Source organism: Phaethon lepturus, unplaced genomic scaffold, assembly GCF_000687285.1.
Source record: "Phaethon lepturus isolate BGI_N335 unplaced genomic scaffold, ASM68728v1 scaffold497, whole genome shotgun sequence".
In the NCBI taxonomy this organism is placed as follows: Eukaryota; Metazoa; Chordata; class Aves; order Phaethontiformes; family Phaethontidae; genus Phaethon; species Phaethon lepturus.
In genome coordinates this window covers 23935-43641 of record NW_010553786.1, presented here as the reverse complement: position 1 = coordinate 43641, position 19707 = coordinate 23935, and the positions used below count along the sequence as shown (strand labels likewise).

Here is a 19707-nt window from a genome sequence, read left to right as displayed (position 1 = left end):
TTGAGGAACTTACTGTAGATATATGTAAGTTGGATGGCTAATGTGTAGATGCCCAAGTCCATGTGGAAAGAATTCAGGGAGTAGCATGCATAGATGTACGCACATACACGAACATATATAAACATAGCTGAAAAGTACTGAGTTACACAAAGTGCAAAAGAAGCAGACACTGCACAAGTCATGCCCTTACAGAGACAGGTGCTTTAGAAGAGTAGAAGAAAAGCTCATATTCTGTCCTACATACTCCATGTACTGGAGGAACAAAAAAGGCACCCAGACCTCTCACCAGGCTGCAGCAGATGCTACTGACTTGACGAACACATTGTGTACACTCACTAGAAACATGTTCACTTTTTCTAATTATTTGAATATTTGGTAAAAAATTAAATGTTTCTAGCAAACGATTAACTTCACATTTTCAAACACAATGGTTACATACCAAATGTGGGGGGTAAGCTGTTTCCTTTAGTATCAAAAATGTCCATATGATAGCAGAGAAGGGGACAGATCTATAAAGGCAGGAGAAATGCTACGGGCTTGTTTAGAAAACTTCAGCCATATAGCTTATCTGGTAGGAGGCTTTTATAGAATGGCCATCAGTGTCTGAAACACCGTGCCTTTTCAGGCTGCTTAGAAAGCAAGCAGTGCAAGTCAAAACACAACGTTCCTGCTGTGCTGGCACTCACAGTTTTACTCTTACTGCAAAAGCAACAGCAACGGTAGTACAATTAGGGGAAAACGGAATGCTGTTTGGGATGTTATCACTTTATGAAAAAAATGGCAATACAGCAAAGTGCTTACGTTATCTTATTATTCAATGTATTATACATTCACAGTGCATGTCATAAGTTACTGTAAATAATTCTCTCCTGGCATCTCATACATTTTAAGAATAAGTTTTAAAAATACCATGCATAAAGAAAATGACAAGATGATAAGCAGCTAGAGTAAATTTTTTAATGTTGTCAACTAAGTAGATGATTAATAAGTTTGAAATAATACTAAAAGATGTTGTCAGGATGACACAAAATTGTTCCAAGCAATCTCCCATACTGTTTTCTCCTGTTAATTTATGCTGAAGTTTGTAGTACACATATAATTCTATTTTTTCTAGAATTTCTATAAAAACATTACATATTTCCCAGACATGCAGTACATGACACAACTAGACCTTGAAGAAAATATAACACTAAGAGAAACCACTAAGACAGCAAGCCAGTACCTGTTCCCATTTACAGTCAGAGCTCTTATTTCCAAAATCCATCAATATTCAATTATGAATTTTCTATTACTGAATTTTTATATTCATGCCTTCAAAATTGCACCTCAAATGTGACTTGAGCAGAATTCAAAAAAAATCGAATTGAAGTGATTTGGAATATCTGTCCTCTAACTCTTCAACATTTCAGACTGCAAGGCTTTCTAGGCTTCCTCCACCCGGGTAGTTTTACCTGCTCAGAAGCAAACAAGGCTGAGCTATGCATCTCCCATCTCAGCTTCACCATGACAGTGTGAGTGTGCCTTAGTTAAATCACTAGGGGGGTTGAGTCCTTAAACATTTCTGGCACAGACTGACAGCACTGCATTTAGCACTCCAAGGTCCGCTTGTGCAACTGCACTCAAGATCAGTCAGATAAAAGTGGTAAATAGAACCGGAGCTTGGTCTGGAACCCAAAACCTGTCCCTTGGTAGAGCGTTCTATTCCCTCACATTCATAATTCACCTCTGGCTTCCCTCTTTTCTCCTTGCACATTGAGCCAAATCCTAAAAAGGTTGTAACTTTCCATGGCAACTTTGATGATCGTGTCACTTGACACTTTTCATTGCCATAGAGGAGCTTTAGGTTACAAATCTTAAGTATGTGCACAGGATGTGGATTTACTAATTTGTGCACTTTGTATCATCTATTTCCAAGACAGAACGTGAATCTTTCCACATAACTAAAATATATATCATAGTATAAGGTAACAATTTAATTTCATTTTATATTTTGGCTACCTGTTTTGCATCACAGACGTAAGAACTACCTGAAACCATTTTTAATTAGTGTAAGTCAGATAACTAATAAATTACAGTCACAGAACTTTCTTTAATGTAAAATAAAAGGCTTTGGCAATTTATTACTGATTTTTGTAGAGAACGCAACAGCGAATCAAACATCAAATAATTCAAACTATATATTTATACAATTAAATGTCATAAAGAATTAAAGGAGTACATGCTTCTTTACCACAAGCCACATGTTAGAAGAATAGGACTACTGAATACAAAGATCATGTTTACACCAGGAATACGTACTCTAACTCTCATTCACAAACTGTTATAATCAGACTGTATAGAAGAGAGACTTCAAGCAACAGAATTTAAATGAGTAATCGGTATTAGGCATGTTTTTTTCAGAAGTACAATAAATAATTATTAAAAATATTATCATTGTCAAGCTATTGCCCATCAACAGCTGACATATCACACTTCTGACACAAAAATAAACTCAAGCAAGGGTCAATCACAGAGTAAATCCATATTAGATAGAAAACTTTTTAATGCCACAATCACAAAAATGCTACAGGTTCCAAAACATGTAATACGTAAGGCTTAGGATCATCTACATTAAGCACTCATCGAATGGCAAATATCCATAGTAATCTTGCTATATATAGATCATTTTGTTATATAATTGGAACACTCTTTCTTTACTCAATACCTCCCTGCATTCTAGATCTCAGATGCCGAGAACCTTTTGAAAATTAGGACTAGAGAAGAACATGTGGAATCAGCTAGTCTACTGCCCTTTTCCAGGGCTAGAGATGTTTGAAAATTTTTTAAAAATAGCGTAGGTGATAATGCAAATTTCATAATGTCTTCAGGCAATCTATTTCACAGTTTAACCAGCAGAAAGTTTTCCCTGTATTCCACCTTAATCTTTCTTGTTGCAACCTAAACCCTTTACTTCTTCCTCGACCAAAATGGGGGCTTGGGGGAAAGCACTTAACCATTCTGTCTTTTCAGCCTCCTTTCACATATTTGAAGCCTGTTATTATGCCTTTATCTTTTCTTTGTCTTTTTTAGGTTTGTCACATCTACTAAGCCTGCATCATATCAGGATGCAAAGTCAGTCCTTAGATGTGTTTTAAAGCTAGTGAAATGTCATCAATTATAGAGAGCAAAAATCCAGAAAAGTTATTTTTTTATCAATTCTTTAATCAGAACTATTCAAAACCTCCTGAAACATAAATTATCTTTTTCCTATAGCAACTGTTACTCATCCCGTAGTAATTCAGTAACACCATGCAATACCACTCTGAATGTACCAGTTATCTGATGACAGGTGTAAAGGTACCATTATTCCCAGAGTAGACTAAGGGAAATAGTTATGTTTGTACAGAGTTTTTCATCCCTAGACAAGGGTCAGGACAGAATTAATCATTCAGGGGTCCACAGTCAGCTTCTTTCAGAGCTTTTTGAACTATCTCCCAGAAGTATAAACAGAAAGGATTTAGGAAAGGATTGGTATAGTTATATGTATATACATAAAAGTTTTCCAAGGACTGAAAGACTTGCTATGCATATCCTTTTCCTTCATTTCTAGATCATCAGGGATCTAAGGAAAAACAAAGGCTAATCCAGCCTATAAAAGAAAAGGAAGTTTTTCTTGCAAATCTTTTATATCTATATCACCGATAGTCAAACTAAGTTGAGAGGTCAGATTTTACCTATAAGAACATATATCACAACAGCAGAATACTGTACTTTTGTCAGGACACTGGGAAAAAAATATTTTATGTCATATGTCATGAATATGTAAAGAGAATGATTCTTAGTGTTTCTCCCAGTGTACACCACTTTGTCTATCAACTGTAGAGATTATAGAGATCGAGTACAACCTCTTTTCCCAGCTTCAGCTGCTCTCCATTTCATAAACAAGTTACACCCTTGTAACTATAGCAACTTGTTATATGAAGAATATTATAGTATTACAGATGTACTTTAAGAGTTATAGTCATTATCTTGTCATTCCTTTAAAAAAGTTTTCTATCTGGATCCTCACAGAAAACACTCAGGAGCTCTGAGGAAAAATTGCACCACGTGTTCAGGCAGCCTCAATCCTTCAATACAGAAGAATGAGTCTAAATAGAGAAGAAATGTTGGTAGGGTCCGGCCAGAAACTCAGCTGGCAGCAGCAAAGTGACACAAGAAAGGACTATGAGGATGACTGGTTTTTTCAGTTCTTCATAATTTTTCCTCCTTGACTGGCTATTCTGTACCATTTCCTGTCACATTTTCTAATTATTTCAGGTCACACTTAAATTCAGCTTCTGACCGGGTTGCCCTATCTTCCACATTTTTTCCGTATGCTTCTACTTTAATTATGGTTTTAATTTGCAGCTATTTTCAAATTTTTTTTTCTGTGTTACCAAAAGCATTACCAGAATTAAGTAGGAAAAAAACCCAAAAAATAGAACCACCTCTTTCTTTCTTTATATTTGCACACTGCCTGATCAACTATGGTTCCAAAATCCCCTTAAATCCAATTAAAATTTATTTGAATTATCTATGGATCATTGGTATTTTTTTCCTGCAGAAATCCCTGGCCCACAATTTGGGCACCTCTATCACAGGAACAGAAATCATGATACTGAAGAAAAGCTAACAGTTCATAATGACTACATTCATCAAAATGTCTTAAGGACTTAAACAGATTTATGGGCTCTGTACTACAAAATATAATATATCAATGCAGATAAAGGCTCAAAATAATTATCATCTTTATTTTTTAAAGCATTCTTCAGTGTAAATAGCTCCTGTTAAAATCATGTCTACCAATAACAATATGTACTCTTACAGACTAGGGTTGAAAAAACAAGTCATAAAATTTATAATTTTACTGGTCTTATAAATTGATTTCAGCCATTATTGCACTACACATAATTCACTAAAGATGACGGAATGCTTATTTCGTCGATAGCTAAAGTATCCCTGAAGAATAAAAGCTATATTAACACATCATTTTGCCATAAAGGTGCTATAGACAGCAAAAGAACATTTTGTCAACTTCAGGAAATAAGAGAACTATTAAGAATTATTTAAAGCATCATAAAATGCCAGCAAAATGTGCAATTGTCAATAGGGGCAGACATTAATCTTTCCATCCCCTTGAACACACTTTCTACATACTGAGCTTAAGTTTACCAGATGTGCAGCTTTATGCATTGACTACTGCATGCTAAAGTGCTGAGGAAGAAGTGAACCATTTAAATGAATAAATATTGCTTGAGAAACAAAGGTCCACTTAAAGAAACATCAGTAATAGAGAAGAAAAAATCAGGGGACAAAACTTTCCAGCACCTTCCTAGATTCAATCTCAATTACCTTAATGACTAATCATATTGAATATATCCCTCCTTCCCCCATTTAGTTATAAGGGAAGGATCTACTGTCAACTTTAAAATCACCCATGCAAGTTAAAAAAGCAGCCCTACAGCAAAATATAAAAACCATCTGGAGTACTGGACTTCATTCTCTCTTTCACTTCAACAAGAATCCTCCAGTGCAGCAATTACAAGCCTGAACAGATTGAATAGGTCAGGGTACCTTATGGTCCTCACTGTACCAGGCTCTTCTGTTTGAATTGCACATCAATAAGACTCGTTGGTCTGTTAAACGCGTAATTTTTTCAATAGCATCACACATTTATACAAATCAGTGCTATCAGACATTATGGCAGGTACTGAGCTTCACTTATAAGTACTGTCTCACTGCTTTTAAGAGAATCGTTTACATGGAATGAAATTACGCCTGTCTGAAATATCAGGAATTAAGGTGTTGCTCCCACAAGACAGCTTCTTCCTCCTCCTTTCCCTAACCGAGAGAGCATCTTTAAATTATCATCTTGTTCTTAGAGCATCCAGACCAAATAACAACTGCACAGTGATAATTCTGAATGCAAAGTTTCTCCTAAAAATATTAATCTGATTTTGAATCAGCTTATCGGTACTATCAAATAAACATTTAACCCTTAAAGAAAAGTTAATTTCACATTACATTAAAAAAAAGTTAAATCTGCATTACATAAAACGTCATTTCAGTTTTTGTTTTCCTCCCAGCAGAATGACTTACCTGTACACTGTCCCCCATTTGTGGGGTCCCCATAATATCCTGGCATGCACGTTTCACATTGTTTTCCTGTTGTTAAGTTTTTACATTGATCACAGACATTACTGTTGATGCAGGTGCTGTGGCCATTACACTGGCAGGCTAGAACATAACATTTAAAAAGCCATTATTAAATTGCTCTTTGGAACAAAATCATTCTTACGTGATTACAAAATTGCAGTAGAATGTAACTCTGGAGAGTTTAATCCTGACTAATGACCAGCATATATATTTGTAATTTGACACAGAACCTCTTTAAAACAGCATTGTGACAAGACATGAATTCACACAAAAGACCACAGAAGTTGACTATGTAGCAACATGTGAGCTTGAAGTGTGTGAGGTTTTTTGCCGTTGTGAGTGGCTGAATTCAGTCCTCATTGCTTTAAAATGCTGCCCAGTCACCTAAGAAACCTGTTAAGAGGCAGTAAGTCACCAGCGGAGACCAAATGAAAACCCCCATGCCCACACGCAGTCAGTCTGCTGTGAAGCGTTTGAAAGGCTACTGTGATGGAGAACAGGAATAACTCACACTCAAACTTTTATCTACTGGGGAGAGAGAACTTACCGGAAAATTACCCAAAGATAGTTTTATTTTTAACAGCTCTGATCCTCACATTAACTTTGGCATACTAAAGGGGTTTATGGACGTCTGGACAACATCAAACAGCTCCAGTCCCTCCTCACTACAGTCAACGTTGGTAAAAGTAAAGAAACTGGATTCCTATTGACATAATTTTTTTACATCTGACTTTAAAAGCATAAAATTGCTTTTTGTCAAATAACAACACTATAAATCACTGATCTTGCACACCTCTGCCCCAGTGCTCCATGTTTTGGAGAAACTCAGCAAGTACTGATCGCTATTGCACCAAAGTCACAATGCGAATTCTTCCAGAATCATCGATCCTGCTGCCAGGACTCAGCTGAACAACCAAGAGGTTTATAAGGATGACTTCTATAGAGGGGGACCCTCAGTGCCCAGCAGATTAGCAACTGTCAATTACAGCCGCTCATCAGATGTCAGACTCTGCCAAACCTGTCGATCTCTTACTGGCGAAGGGTGAGTAAGACTCAGCAGAGGACAGCTATCTCAGTCACATCATTCTGCTTCGGGTTTGGTTTTTTTTACTGGATTCTTAATCTAAATGTCACAGCGTAGTGCTTGGCTATGAAAAAAAAAGAATATATACATTCACACTGCATGGTTTAAAAGTTTTTAGAGCTTAGAATTTAGTAACTTAATACATTTACAGTCATCGCCAGGCTTGGCTCATAAACCATTAAACCTCACAAGTTTACCACCTCTTATTTTTTCTTTGGCTATGCCTACAGAATCTTGTAAACAAGTATCAAACAATTGTGTACTACCAGACAAAAAGGTTTCTCACTGTCTTGAATACATCTCCTTAGAAATTACAAGTTTTCTTCTTCCTAACAATACTTGCTTTTTAGACAACTTTGTGGTGTTTTCCTCCAGGCAGTTTGCCCCTCTGCACTGTTGTTGCCTTTCTCAGAAAAAGCTACTCAAAAATACCATGAACTGCAGCTCCATTTGGAGTTTTGTTTTTATGTCTTACACATTAAATTACTTAAATCAAATGTTTAAAAAAAAAATGTAGTGCAATAAACCAAAAGTAAAAACAGATAGTGCGTTAAATAGGTGTTCTGTTAAAGCAAAGATTGCCTAATTAAGGCTGTAACTTGATGTAAAGAAAATGTTTCATTCTGATATTCTCTAACTAGTGGGTCATTGATGTGTAAATTTTGTATTCTTTCTAATGCTTAGCTTCATATTTCTTATTTTTTGTTTTATTTAAAGAATAAATGAAAGCAACCTTAATTAATCAAATTTTTCATTGTGAATTGTAGTTTGGTGCAAGTGATAATATTATCTGGTCATATACGATAGTCTTACATTTTGTCAAGGCAAAGAAAATGGAAGAGATTTTAAATAAAATTAAAAAATACATAGATTTACAATAAGAACCAATACAATCTACAATTTAAATGTGGTTTGGTTGGCATAGATCTGATTTGCTTCCTAATAGCCAATATAGTGCTGTTTTGGATTTAGTGTAAGAATAATGTTAATAACATACTGATGTTTTAGTTGTTGCTGAGTAGTTGCAGTGCTTGTACTCAGTCAAGGACGTTCCAGCTCCCGTGCTCTGCCAGCGGGGAGGGGCACACGGAGTGGGGAGGGGGCCCGGCCGGGACCGCTGGCCCAGCCTGGCCAGAGGGATGTTCCCCCTCAGATAACGGCTCGCTCGGTACATAAACTGGAGTTGGCCGGGGGCGGGAATCTCTGCTCGGGGACAGGCTATTGATCATTGTTGCATTGGGCATCACTTGGGTTTGTGTATTTCTTTATCAGTATTATTACTGTTATTATTATCTACTGTTATTATTATTTCCTCTTTCTTTGCTGTCCTATTACACTGTTTTCAGCTCTACCCTCAAGTTTTTTTCCCCTTATTCTCTCCCCTATCCCACCTGGTGGAGGGACAGGGGAGCGAGAGAGCAGCTGCATGGTGCTTAGTTGCTGGCTGGGGCTAAACCACAATACAATGGCACACCATTTAAAGATGATGTTACATTTTTGCTGATTTTCCCAAAAACATGTATCTCATTGAGAAAAGTGAAGAGCCCGAACTGCACAAGGCAACAACTTTCTGTGGTACAGACAACTGCAATCAAACTGAAGACATCAGTATTAAATAATTCAAATAATAATTAAAATAATGAGACACTGTAATGATCTTAAAATATGAACTAGGAGTTAAATTTAAAAAGTCATTTTTTCCTAAAGTGATTTTAACATACATCAGTAGAAGCAACAGAGTCATTTTCCTCACACATACAAATGTGATTTATCTGAATCTTCAGCAGGGCTGCCCTGGACATAAGCAATTAGATGTCTAATTTGCTTTTGACCTCTGTGTTGAAATGGTTGGTGATGCTGACAAATATTCATAATTATAGTTTTAAGAAATACTTAATACTAGGGAAAAATATATAAAAAGCATGTCACATTACAATCTGTATCTAGTGTAAAGGTAATTCAACTAGTTTTAAACGGACTAGTTAGAATCAATTAACACTGCTTTTCAGACGAGAAATTTAGGCTTTGAAGACAAATTTGGCTTGCATTCTACTGAAACAGGTCTTCTCATGAGAGGAAATCCCAACACTGTTTTTTTTATATACATTATATTTTCCATTTCATTTATAACAATAGTTCATATAAAATACAAATCTGATGAAAAAAAATTTATTCATATCAAAAGAAATACTATCACAGCTGCTTTGAGGACTATTGATTTCAAAATGACCACTCACAAACATTTTTTTATGCTACCTGCTGAATAATAGTTTTAAAGATTTGAACAGACAGAAAATGAGAATGAATTTAAAATACTTATCACCAACAGAGTTGCCCAGAGGCACTATGAAGAGCATAGATATGAACTACAAGGAAAACTAAGTGCATACATGAATGAACATGAATGGTTTAGCCAACTATTCATCAATGTGGCAGAATAATCTTCGAACTGCATGTTATAACCTATTTATCTTTATTTTCATCCAAACTACAAACTGTTCTGAAAGCTTATATAGATTTAGAATCAATTCTATCTTATTTCAAGCACATCAAGTGATTGCTGTGCTAAGTATAGTAAAACGTGTTAGTATCATACATTACAGATAATATTTTAAGAAAAAGAAAACAAAAACTTAGGAACAAACCCTACAGCCTATACCAATCAAAATGAAATTTCACATCAATTGAAATTTTATTTCTATGACTTCAGTAGGATTTGTCTCAAACTCATAAAACTAGTGGGTTTTTTAATTGAAGTGTAACTTCAGTGACTTCTTGATCAGAACATACAATGAATACAGAATTTTATCCATGAAGAATAAATATTAAACAAATAGAATCATGTAATAGTTTGGGTTGGAAGGGACCTTCAAAGGCCATCTAGTCCAACCCCCCTGCAGTGAGCAGGGACATCTCCAACTAGGTCAGGTTGCTCAGAGCCCCGTCCAACCTGACCTGGAATGTTTCCAGGGATGGGGCATCTACCACCTCTCTGGGCAACCTGGGACAGGGTTTCACCACCTTCATTGTAAAAAATTTCTTCCTTCCATCTAGTCTAAATCTACTCTCTTGTAGTTTAAAACCATTACCCCGTGTCCTATCACAACAGAGATGATGAAATCTAACTCAAACATTTTAAACAAGCAATATTTATACTCATTACAATTTCACTAGTGAATACTCTGTATTGAAGTGACAGTTTAATAATGCACATATTATCAACATACCTGTATTTTAGCATACAAAATACTGAAGTTTGCATACAATGTAATGTCATTCTATTGTTTCCATACCTTTACTAGAGGTTTCTTTCTTCAGTGGTTTGGAGTTTTTTAGTTTTAACTTAGAATGTTTGACAGTGTTCTAAAATTTAAAAAAAATCTACTCTCTACCTATGTATTTTTTTAAAAGTTACCAAAATAAAAATCTCTGCAGAGATTCTGCTTTCTAAATAATATAGTGATACGCACACTTACATATAAATATATATACACACATATATATGCATACACACACATATATACAGCGAATATGCTGATGAAAAAAGTACCCAGGAGAGCAAACATAGCTGCATGTGCCCATAAAAGTTTTGATCAGAGAGAAGCCCCAGTTTCCAAAGTTATCAACAACAGAAACACTTGCTAGAAAAATAACTTCAGCACAATTACACCATTTATTCTAAAAAAAAAGTTTTCAAGCTGTCTTTTAAACTGTATTATTTACTGTAAATTACCACTGGAGGTCTGTCAAACTCCCCAGGGTCCATAGTAATGTATATTACTAACACGTTTTACTATACTTATCACAGCAATCACTTGATGTGCTTTCCATTTCCCTGCACTACTACATTGCTGTAACAACACTGCTTTCAGGATTTGAGTATTTCCACTCAGGAGGCTGCACCAGCTCCACTTCCACGGTCTTAAAGCACCTCATATCTTGCTTACTTTTTCAATGAACTTAAAATTTAAAATACTATTGTCACATTGCTACAGCTTAAATTTAGACTTCATAGATCCTCTTTAAGGTTACAAAAGCATACATTCTATTTACTCAAAATGTCTAAAAGGTAGACTGGAGGCATAGCTCAGATATTTGGCAGCCACCCATTCTCAAGGTCAGCTGGACTTTTGTGTGAGCACTGGGACGCAGGAACTTCCTGCTGCTGGCCATCAGCAGTCAGATAGATAATTTCTCCTCAACTGCGCTCTTTTTTGATGGATACAGAAACCAGAAGGAAGCAAAAGCTGAAGCAAATTCACATAGTTGGATTTGAAAAAACAGAAGGATAAGATGGGTGAAAACTTACAAATAAATGCAAATTTGGTTAAACTATTTGCATTAAATTTCACGTGTGAACCTGTGTGACAGTGAGCACATTTGTGTTCAGTAGACAGAGACTAACAAACTATATATTTAAGAAATATTTTGGAAAAACGAGTCTCTCATGCAAATGTTATTTGTGTTACTCAAAATAATTAGGTTAATTTGGCATGCCTAAACAGATAGACATCTCTTATTTCAGATATAAAAGAGAATGGAAGCAGGCCTTACCTGGACACTGGATAAAAGACCACTCATAATTTTTCTCTTTTGGACAAAGACTAGCATCAAGCACCATTTCATTAGAGTGCATGCCAACAGGTTTCATTGGTCCTCTTGATGATCCTTCCAAACATTGTCCTTTTCCAGTGTTACTGGGATCGTTACACCATCCACACCCAGGCTGTTCCAAACATTGTCCGCAGGTCCTCAATCCAGAGCAGTTTTGAGCTTTATTACATAGAGTACAATATTAATGCAAGGGGGTTTGGGGTTTTTTTGTTTTGAGTGTTGGTTTGGGTTTTTTGGGGTTTTGTTTGTTTATTTTTTTAAAGAAGATGCTAGGATTTTACAACAGTGAGTGAGGAAACAATTTTGCATTTCTATTGCCTTTTGTAAGTTTAAAAATTTAAGTAACATTAGGAAGAATATCTTAATTTTCTTTAAAAGTTGTACTTTAAAGATGACAAAATACACAGCAGGTGTTTGCTACACCACAATGCAACAACAAAGATTTCAAATAAACAAAGATGATGAAACAGAACAATAATATTACACATCTTCAAGAAATACCACAATAAATACATTCTATTCTGTGCTTATTATTAATGTATATTATGGGATGCATATTTTAGTAATTCTACTGATGTAAACAGCACTTCCAACAGGAAAACTCTAGAATTCAAGACAAGGTCAATAATCCAAATAAGAGTGATAATCATCATAATAATGATAATCCAAAAATCATGATAATTCTAATTCAAATGAAAAATTTATTTGGGTATGAAGTATCCCAGGATCACACCTGAGTATTCATCTACAAACATGACTCAGTCTTCTTATATAGAACTTTTGAAACAAGCTAGCACACTACACATTAAAAAAAAAAAAAAAAGGATTCTTGAACTACAAGTCTTAATTCAATCCCATTTGATTGAACTGTGTCTTAAGGGTCTTGTCTGTTAGAGTAAACCAGATTTCATTTTTAATTTGCATACTAAAAATCAAATCTAGTTCTTTTATATTCTACTGTTTTTATTTAAATAATTTAATTTCTCATGGAAATGGTCATCTTCATATCTTAAGAAATCTGTTTAGAACCAAATAAAATTCATATTCTGAAGTTACTGCCATTTCTTATTAATAACAAATTAATAATTTAGTATCTTCAGGAACACCATTAGAGTTCACAAGTTTATCTCAGCTTTTTCTTCTACATCTTCATTTTTTTTAAATTAATGCTGTAATACTGAATCAAATTAACATCAGAGTCATTTGAATATTGGTCCCTGTCTCTCCTCACATTAACTTGGTAGACACTCAAAAAATAACATTTAAAAGCATACATGAACTTCAGGAAGATCCTACCAGGAAGCCAGAAATAGTCTAAGTTTCTTTTTAAAAAGAAAGTATTTTAAAGGTTTGTGGGGGTTTTTTTGAGGACACTCAAATGGCTTCTACATGAGTGTAACCTCCCAATTTGGCTCAGCTGCAGCCCGGACACTATATCCATCTCATACTCAGGTTCACGACACCTGGACCACTCTACTCCATAAAGGCAATACTTGAATCCGTGCTATAAAGGTTATACCTAAGCAGAACAATTTCATTTCTAATTAAATAAATGGGCAGCAGAGTAAATCTAGCTCCTCTGACCTCAGCAACTATTAACATTGTTTAAAAGTAATGAAAGTTCTCGGAGAAGAAATACTCCAGTAGCCTAAAGACACATGCAGATATCAAGAAAACAGGCAGTTAAGAATCTGAATGAGATCTCAAGACGGGCTTTATGAGCATGGAAAGCTGGAGCATGAGCTTTTGTATCATTAGACTTGGAAGAATCCAAGCGGAAGGAAAAGTTGCAAGTTTCTCAAATATGGAAAAAGTGGGAGGAGGGAGGGGAAAGGAGCTCAACTCTTCTTGGAAATTAACATCAATCATGTGACAAATCAGCTTTAAACCAGATCTAATCAGATCTGAAGCTGAATGGTACAATTTTATTTTTTAATACATTAGAAGATCAGCAGAAAAATAAAAGACCACCATTCTGTACTGGCTGGCTTGCCCTTTCAGAGCTGCACTGTAAATGAGCCAAACAATTTTCATGCTGCTATTTATAAAGCCAGGAGAAAGCGGCTCTGAAGTATCAGCTGCGCTATCTTCATGGAAGATAAAACCGAACCAAAAGTAAAAATCCTCAGATATTCTCTGTAGTGGCATTCAGCTGAAAAACTGAAGAGAGCTAACTGAGAAGTTATTGTTTATGGAAGAAGAGAATATTCAAGCAGATGTTTTTTTTTCTTTGAAATTCTAGAGGTGGTCCAAGATCAGCTATCAGCTATTCAATCAAAAGTCATAATGGATGGAAGATGTGGGGAAGAGTGGAATGCAACTTTTTGGCAAGCAGGTATTAAAATGACAAAATGTCACGAATAAAACAGTGTTCTTCATTTTAATTCCAAGTTGTGGAAATAAATGTGAAGTTCTCAGATGTTATATTTTTTCTTTTAAATCACACATACTTGTGTGATTTATTTTTTTCATTCAGAGCAAAACATCCAAAACCTCAGATCAGTCATTCAAAATAAAAATAAAATTTTAAAAAGATTATTTTTTTAAAAAGGGATAGCTACATTCCATTCTTCAGGTAAGTAGTAACACTATCCCTTGATAAGGGAATCCACTTAATACTTCCTTACCTCAGCAACAATAATGATATATCTATTTAATAAAATTCTGAAGTCATTTGGGCTGAAACAATGTCAGAACCATGTTTCATTTGGACATTCATTTTCCTGTTTAAGTGCCAAATATCTAATGCTTTAAAACTCTGGGAAAAAAAAAACCTGCTTATGGACATAGAATCTTGCTTTTCTTTAATTTGTGGAATAGAAAATACATTTTCCTATAAAAATGCCTTTATGTAATGATGAACCAGTATACAGCAAATCCTGTTTTCCTTATTTAATATAAACTTTTACAGACCTGACAAAAATGACAAATTAAAACCAGTTTGTGTTACCCCAAAAAAAAAAGTCGAACCTGCATGATGTGTAAATACTACAGAAACACAAAAGCAAAATTAGAAGTTCAGGCTGACATAATATATGCTATTTTAAAATAAGCTAAGCATCATTCATGTGGTGTCCTGTCAATTTTATCTCTGAATTTTCAATCTACTTATCTTCTGCCACAACTCACTATTAATATTTTATAAGTTACAAAATTGATTCCTTACAGGAGCGAAAAAAAATTTAGTGAACTGTTAAGAGAGAGAAACCTTTACATAATTACACTATTATTATTCCAAATACATGGGACAAGAGATTAAGCATTCCTATTATTTCTCTATTCTTAGACCAAACGTGGGCTGATGGCTGGGTTTAGATGACGTAAGGACCCACGGAACATGTAAACCCAACTTCTCGTCCACGCTGAACCTGGACACTAGAACCTGGATTAATGTCTGAAATTTACTAACTAAGCATAAAAGTTTACCAGAACAGGTCAACATTGTACTGTTCATTGTATTCTACGATTAGTAAAGATGAAGAAGGAATCTCAGTTAAGAGGAACAGTGGGGAAGTGATCGTGCCCCTGTACTCAGCACTGGTGAGGCCGCACCTTGAATCCTGTGTTCAGTTTTGGGCCCCTCACTACAAGAAGGATGTTGAGGTGCTGGAGCGTGTCCAGAGAAGGGCAACGAAGCTGGTGAGGGGTCTGGAGCACAAGTCTTATGAGGAGCAGCTGAGGGAAGTGGGGTTGTTCAGTCTGGAGAAGAGGAGGCTGAGGGGAGACCTTATTGCTCTCTACAACTACCTGAAAGGGGGTTGTGGCGATGAGGGGGTTGGTCTCTTCTCCCAAGTAACTAGTGACAGGATGAGAGGAAATGGCCTCAAGTTGCACCAGGGGAGGGTTAGATTGGATATTAGGAAAAATTGCTTCACCAAGAGGGTGGTCAGGCACTGCAACAGGCTGCCCAGGGAGGTGATGGACTCACCATCACTGGAAGTATTCAAAAAACGACTAGATGTAGCACTTCAGGACATAGTATAGGGGACATGGTGGCGTTGGGTTAATTGGTTGGACTTGATGATCTTGAAGTTCCTTTCCAAACTTAGTCATTCTCTGTGAATACTGGCTCTTGGCCAGTTTTACCTGAAAGAAAAATTTTCTTATTCCTTGTTTTCCTTTAACCCAGATATATGTAGTGGCCTGGTACATATAGCCATTCCTTTCTCCTACGATTAGGCTATATCAATGGTTCCTCTAACAGATATGTCAGGGCCTTACTTACTATTTTGCTGAGGCTTAGGTGAAAGCAAGTAACTACCTTTTGTATTTTTTCGTATTTGTATCCATAAAGTATTAAATGGAATCATGATCTAATTATGACCCTGAAGCAAGTTGCTTCTTGTTGTCAATATCATCAATCCTGCCACAACATATCCAGAAATAAATGTTCCAAGGGTGCTGATATTAACAGACCCTTATGGAGAGGGAAAGGAAGTCAGAAGTAACTAGAAAAACACTCTCACAGAGAAGAGCAATAATGAGAGTTCAGTGGTACACTTCAGAAGTCATACATATTTTTGGGCCCCGCTAGACTGGAGTCCTTTACAGGTAGAAAATATTTTAATCAAATCTTGAAGGACAGTAAAAATACTAAGAACCAATCTTCCATAGGATGGCAACTGAGGAATTGTTCTAAATAAACTACAACTGAGACAGGAGTCTAAGGCACCAGGCAGCTTGCTCCAGCATCTACATGAATTATGGCACCAATATACGCTGGAACTGCATGGTGCTGAACTTAAAGTTCCAGTCACCACAGACTTGGGAAGAAGTACCTGTAGGTGAATGGTATAACGAAAGGTACACTGAGTAGGTTTCTTGCTCTCCTAGAGAGGCATTGTATCAATTTCTGATGAAATGTGCTTCCAAAGGGGACATCTGGGGAGTACCTTTGCTGCTTGACAAAGTAAGAAATCACTTGCCTTTTACCTCAAAGGGATGAAATGAGCAACCTTGAACATTAATACAGCCTGACCCAGTCCGATCACACAGGACAAAGGTTTTCTGCATCTCCTTTACCTGCCTGATGGCCTAACAGAATTCCTTCTATTTCCATGGAGAGGATGAACAATCTGCAAGGGTTAATAATCAGCATTTGCAAGTGAGAAGAATCTAAGGAAGACCAAGACCATTCATTTTGCATCTGTATTACAATATTCTTAAGGCTATTACTATCATTATTATAATCTTGTTTTTATCTTTGCATATTCAGAAGATTGGCTTCCTTGAATCTGACAAAATATTTAGAATCTTAAAAACTCTGAATGCAGCTCATCTTTTTTTAATAACTTGATGTTATATAAGTCTAAGTTCTACATATTATTTATCTAATTTTAACAGCCTTCTGTCACAACTCATGTCCATTGTTTGACACAATAACACTGGTCCTAGAAACAATCCAGGTATTTTTTCTTTATCTGAAAAGAATAAATATTTTTTATTCTTTCAAAATACTAAATACATTTCACCATAAAAGAACTGCCAGTATTTTATCTGTATGTAGAAAATACATACACAGTATTAACTACTCGTGTTAGTAGCTATATAAGTCATTCATCTGAAATTATTTTTATCTTTAGGGAATGTGCTGAATCCTATTCATACAGACGCTCTTTTGAGTGGAAAAAAATACAACAGTATATTTAATAGGATGAATGTTCATTAAGATACTCACGGGAGCATGTGGCAGTTTGCCATTCTAGACACTGTCCATATGGGAAGGAGATTATATAGGCATTTGAGTCAACACATCGTTTTGTACTGCTACACCACATGCATTCCATACCATTACTTGTGCAGTTAGAACATGTTGTTCGTAGGGAACATGGCTTTTTGCAGGGTCTGGCATTCTGGTTGGGACTGACTGGAAAAGAACCACAAACATTTATTATTTTAAACACAAGTTCAATCTCCTTTTTATTTAATCATATGTTCCATTTGCTTCCTTAATTAGCTATAAATAACTTCACCTAAACTTATGTTGCAGTATATAAATACAATAATATTTTATTAAAATTATTAAGTAATAGTCAGCATGAGTCATACTATAGCTCTAAGAGTCCATCTAAAAATTTTCATACCGATTTTATCTATATACTAAAATAAAAACATTAATATTCATTGCCTGGTAATGTCAGCTTAGTTACTTACACATACATGACATAAAATCTGTTTCAAACTTCTTTAACAAGTATAGTAGAGTTTTGGGTTGATTGTTCTCATTGATTCAGCAATGTATAAAACAACAAATATTCTATTTACTACTTATCTCCTAAATTTTTGCTTTACAGTGTACATAAGAAAGTCACTAGAATCCAATGGGAAAGTAACAAAAGGAACATTATTCAATGCCAAACAGATTTGGGTGGGGTTTGGTTTTTTTTTTTTGGTTGGTTGGTTGGGATTTTTTGGTTTGTTGTTTGTTTTTCTCTACTAGAGACCACATCAAAAAGTGCTAACTCACAAAAAGAACTTGTGTATCCTAACTCCTGTTTTTTGCTTTTATTTCAAATAAAACTCTAAAATGTACAAGAACAAGAGTATAATAATTCTTATACAAAAGCATACATAGCACTACATTTTTCATACAGAAGCACCTTGTGAAACATTGGGATTAAGCCCTCCTATATACTGCCATGTTTTTATGTATTATTGACTCATATTCAATACCAGCGAAGTTCTTAAGCCATTCTTCATCTGCTAATATAGTACAATCCAAACCATTTAACCGAGGGTGTTCCTGGATTTGACCTACTATGCATGTATTCAAACTGTGGTTCACAATTAATAAAAAATACAAAGAAAAAGCTAACAAATATCAGCTGAACTATCAAAGTATTCTCATATGACTGAAATACTTTGACTTCTGCAGCCTTTGAAGCACCTCAAGATCAAAAAAAAAACCAAACCTAAAACAAGGCAGCAGTGACAGATGAATATAATGTTGAACTGCATCTTAATAACATCATTTGCGTTCCACCTAGTGTATGCTTTACATTTTGAGATGTCTCTTCCATTGTGACTGTATCTGTTACTATTCTGAGAAACGTGTGGTAAATAATTAACTATTAACTTAAAATTAAGAACACTGTGAAAGATGAATTTTTAGGAAATACAGATGGCAGTAGCAACAAGTGTACAATATATACTTTTCAATTATGTTACTATTTGGAATTGCTTATAAGAGAATAAAGGATTGGTAAGATCACGCTTTGGCTACTCAAGTTAACAACTCTGACAATTTCACAGAAAAAACATCAGATTGATAGGCAGTGTTTCCAACACACCACCAATGCAGCTATTTTCCAATCTTGCACAGCCAATGTCCAAAATAAATCTGAAGGAGAAATTTGAAGATCTTCATATGCTCAACCTCACAGCTATGAAGAGAAACACAGGACAATAGAAGCATAAAAATGGGAATTTGAACTGTCAAGTGACTATTTGCCACAGTAATCTATACAAAAAACAAACTTAAAAGATGGAAACAAGAATTTTGGTTTTGTCAGCCTTTCAGACCATTAAAATGTTCATTAACATTCAGTGAGATTCAGAAAGAAAACATCAGCCTTGTTGAACATCTCCAACAGACTTTCACGCTACAGTCACTGTTGTCACTACTACTGATTTAAAGGTAACTTACAAGACTTCTGGTGTAATGCAAACTACGCCATGTAAGCTAATTCAGAAATAAATATTTGCTGCTTTAGGAATATTATTTGTTTTCTAGATTAAAGTCACATATTTTTCAAAAATAAAAAAGTACTTTAAAAAAATAAATTTGATTTTTAAATATAATAAAAAAATATTTAATCCAAACTGTCAAAAACTCT

The 19707-nt window shown here is 35.3% G+C and overlaps 1 protein-coding gene across 1 annotated transcript in view; it reads right to left on the bottom strand.

Annotated features, from left to right (window-relative positions):
• The window catches only part of LOC104616112 (attractin-like protein 1), a gene marked incomplete at both ends in the record, with an annotated part of 61893 nt that overhangs the window by 19938 nt on the left and 22248 nt on the right, over positions 1–19707 (bottom strand). The window contains 3 exons of the mRNA XM_010291611.1: positions 6118–6255; positions 11813–12031; positions 17550–17738. Coding sequence (XP_010289913.1) covers positions 6118–6255; positions 11813–12031; positions 17550–17738 — 546 coding nt within the window. The remainder of the gene's footprint in view (positions 1–6117; positions 6256–11812; positions 12032–17549; positions 17739–19707) is intronic.